Source organism: Amphimedon queenslandica, unplaced genomic scaffold, assembly GCF_000090795.2.
Source record: "Amphimedon queenslandica unplaced genomic scaffold, v1.1 AMPQUscaffold_11485, whole genome shotgun sequence".
Taxonomy (NCBI): domain Eukaryota; kingdom Metazoa; phylum Porifera; class Demospongiae; order Haplosclerida; family Niphatidae; genus Amphimedon; species Amphimedon queenslandica.
The window spans coordinates 8442-9843 of NW_003548273.1; the positions used below are offsets into that span (position 1 = coordinate 8442).

At 35.6% G+C, this 1402-nt stretch overlaps 1 protein-coding gene across 1 annotated transcript in view; it reads left to right on the forward strand.

Moving 5' to 3' along the window:
* LOC109589271 (uncharacterized) overlaps window positions 1-971 on the forward strand; it is a gene marked incomplete at its 3' end in the record, with an annotated part of 6795 nt that extends 5824 nt beyond the window's left edge. Inside the window, exons 4-6 of the mRNA XM_020005373.1 lie at window positions 442-589; window positions 633-728; window positions 770-971. Of these exons, the coding sequence (XP_019860932.1) occupies window positions 442-589; window positions 633-728; window positions 770-971 (446 nt within the window). The remainder of the gene's footprint in view (window positions 1-441; window positions 590-632; window positions 729-769) is intronic.
* Window positions 972-1402: the final 431 nt, after the last annotated feature.

A 1402-nucleotide genomic window follows, 5' to 3' on the forward strand; every position in this document is an offset into this window, starting at 1 on the left:
ATCACTGACTGAGACTAGTGGATCAGTTCTCATCGTCTTTTATGAACGGAATACCCTAAGGCATGGGGAGTTCCCTCTCAGGAGGAGCGGAGTCGTCGTCAAAGGATTATCATGGAATGCTGACTCATCAGTTTTAGTAGTGTGGCTGGAGACTAACGATAAAGACAAGAAGTCATACAGTAAATTACGATATACTCTATAGCACTTTAACTTGACTGAGTTTTAATTTGGTGATTGGCGATTTACAACCAATCATTAATGTCCATGATCAGTAATGTACCAGTTTATTGTCGCAGTGAAATATTTTTGCGAATTTTGTAGTTTCTTGCTCCATTGCAAAATTATAAATCATAATTATAATCATAAAAATTATAACCATAATTGCTAAAATGAAGTGCTATACAGTAATCTACATGTATGTTTTTCTTTTTATTAGTTCAGCTATGGTCTGTTAGTAACTATCACTGGTATCTTAAACAAGAGATACAGTCGCCAAAAACCACACCTACTGATGAGACCACGCCCACTCATTATACAGGTGTTGTATGGGATCCAATTGTACCATTACGTCTTCACACCTTGCTGAATAGTAAATCAAATTAAATTATTTTAATTATTAATTTTTATTTTAGATGGTCAGTATATACAGTATAATTGGAAGAGGGGTGTGGTCACCAGTACCTCGTTAAATGTTAATAATAATTCAACAGTGGCAGTAATTGACGGAGGTATGATTAATTAATTAATTAATAATCATGAATATCATTAGAGGCGTTATTATTGACACCTTTTCGTGACGTTATCGTTCCTCTCCCAATGAGTCATAAGCGACTTGTGTTCCCGTCTCCTGTTGTCATGGCAACTTTTGCCCCACCCCCTACCCCCAACGACCTCCTTATAGTGTTGTCTGATGGATCAGTCTACGTTGCAAAGTCCGGCACTAAGATGGAGTACACCTTAACTAACCTCAGGTATGATTGATCATTATCATCTTCGTTAATGTGACAATTCTTACCTCAAAGTAGGTGACATTTTTTAACTTAAAATGTGATTTTTTTCAACCTTAATTTGGGCCACAATTTTTGCCTAATTTTTACCCCAAAGGGGGCAACAGTTTTCAGGTAATTTTTACCTCAGAGAAAGTCGGAATTTTTAATTGAAATTTGATGATTATTACTTAGAAATTGGTGACAAAGATTCATTAATGTCTTGCTATTAGATTTCCTTGTATGATTGTTGTTGTTGTTATTATTATTATTAGGTTTCCTTGTATGGAAGGTGACGATTTTTCTATTCATAAGTTGCGTCAGATTGTGTGGGCGGCTGATGGTTTATTGGTAGGTGTGGTCAACAAATCATGTGATGAAGACTCTATTGCTGAATACGAAATTAATGAATCCTG